Source organism: Gavialis gangeticus, unplaced genomic scaffold, assembly GCF_001723915.1.
Source record: "Gavialis gangeticus isolate Ggan-Ray unplaced genomic scaffold, GavGan_comp1, whole genome shotgun sequence".
Taxonomy (NCBI): Eukaryota; Metazoa; Chordata; order Crocodylia; family Gavialidae; genus Gavialis; species Gavialis gangeticus.
In genome coordinates this window covers 17,372,990-17,374,904 of record NW_017729026.1, presented here as the reverse complement: position 1 = coordinate 17,374,904, position 1,915 = coordinate 17,372,990, and the positions used below count along the sequence as shown (strand labels likewise).

At 56.7% G+C, this 1,915-nt stretch overlaps 2 protein-coding genes across 3 annotated transcripts in view; one reads left to right on the top strand and one right to left on the bottom strand.

The window, feature by feature from the left end:
- The window catches only part of MCM9 (minichromosome maintenance 9 homologous recombination repair factor), an 89,313-nt gene that overhangs the window by 36,742 nt on the left and 50,656 nt on the right, over positions 1-1,915 (bottom strand). The window lies entirely within an intron of this gene.
- ASF1A (anti-silencing function 1A histone chaperone) overlaps positions 126-1,915 on the top strand; it is a 12,961-nt gene continuing 11,171 nt past the window's right edge. The window contains exon 1 of the mRNA XM_019520043.1: positions 126-346. Coding sequence (XP_019375588.1) covers positions 238-346 — 109 coding nt within the window. The 5' untranslated portion in view covers positions 126-237. The remainder of the gene's footprint in view (positions 347-1,915) is intronic.

Below are 1,915 nucleotides of genomic sequence, written 5' to 3'. Positions count from 1 at the left end.
GGCTCGGGCCCGCGGGCCAATCGGCGCCGGCGCTGCCCCTTAAGCGAGGAGAATGGGGCGGCGCGGGGCGGACTAGCGAGGCGGCGGCGCGCTGCGGGCGCGAGGAAGGCAGGCGGGCGGGGGAGAGAAGAGAAAAGAAAAGAAGAAGGAAAGAAAAGAAAAGAAAGAAAGAAAGAAAGACGACGAGAAAGTTGCGGGCGGGGGGCCCGAGGCCGGGCGCGGCCCATTGTGCAGACCATGGCCAAAGTGCAGGTGAACAACGTGGTGGTGCTGGACAACCCGTCGCCTTTCTACAACCCCTTCCAGTTCGAGATCACCTTCGAGTGCATCGAGGACCTGTCGGAAGGTGAGGCCGCCCGCACCCGGCGAGGGGTGAGGCAGGGCCGGCCCGGCGGCAAGTTGCGAGGAAGTTGTGCGAGTGGCGGGAGCCATGTTGCCAGCTTTGTGCGCGCCGGCGCCGGCGCATCGGGGCCGGGAGGCGGGCTGCGAGCGGGGTCGGGAGCCGCCGGGCTGAGGAGCGCGGGAAGCGGCGGGCCTGAGCTGGGCGGAGCTGCCGCCTTCACTTCCCCGGGCCGCGCTCCCCAGCTCCGCGTGGTGGAGCAGCGCTAGCCGCAGCCCCTGCTCCCGCGGCGGCGGCCTACAGCCCCCCGAGCCGCCCGGCCTCCGCTGCGCCCTCGGGCCGACCAGCCTCTGTGGGGAGAGGGGATGTCTTGCACTAAATAGTTGGAAAAAATGCTTTTCAAGGCACCAACGTCCTTCAGGCGCATGCTTTGTTTGTTGGCTCCTGCTCCGTCCAGGAGTAGGCAGAGTGCTCTCCCACGCCTGAAGAAGGGTGCTGGTGCCTGGAAAAACACTTCTTTCCAGCTAACGCCCTTCTTCAGGCGCGCACTTTGTATATTGGCTGCTGGAGAAGGCAAAACACCCTCCCCGTGCCTGAAGAAGGGTGTTGGTGCCCCCAAAAACATTTTGTAATAGACCAACTAAATAGTTGGAAAAAACCTATCACATTTACCCAAAGATGTTTGGGTCAGGAGGCATGTGGTGCTAGACTGGCTGTTGGTGGGCAAGCGAGAAGGCGGCTCTGCCAGGCCTGGGGGAACGGGGCCACTCAGTGCTGCCTCTGGACGATGTTCTCCCTGGGGCAGTGCTGGGTCAGGCTGGCAGAGGCTGCTCCCCCAGCCTTTCTCTAGTGATTCTTAACTGTTTGAGACTGGGAGGAGGCTAACCTGGGGGATGCCAGTCTAGTTACACAGGCAATGGGGGGAGGCTAACCTGAGGCACCTCATCATCCATGTGACTGGACTGGAACCCCCTAGCAACGATTGCCTGGCCTTGCTTACTTCCTTGCAGGGAGGAGCCTGAACCTGCACTCCTCTTGCACCTCAGGCACCCTTTAAAGGATCTCGCATCCCCAGGACACTGACCTGCTGGTTGAGAAACACTGTTTTGGTTTAAACAAGGCTTGGCCCATGCCCCTGTAGATGTGGCAGTTGGTACACCAGTGCCACAGCCTGTTTTTAAAATCTGGGAGCACTAGCAGACTGGGCATATTACCTGGACCTGTGTGCCTAGGACTCCTGCCCCTCCCCTCCTGCTTTTGTGTATTTATCTCATATTCATTACTAATGGGTTTACGTATTGAAGCAAGGATGGGTGGCATCTCAACGAGCCAAAATTTAAAACTGCCTGCTTGCTTACTTCACAATATTAGGCTCCTGTTTTCAACTAGGAATGAAAAGCACACTACCATTTTTCACATCTCTGCCTATTACAAGTACAGATTTTTTACTTAATTTTTTTTTTTTTTATACAGGTCATTAAAGTTACAGAAAGTACTAATACATGTAATGAAGGAAGTTGCTGTTGCCTATTTTTAATTACTACTATCCAAATACTAAATACTACAGGACCTGCT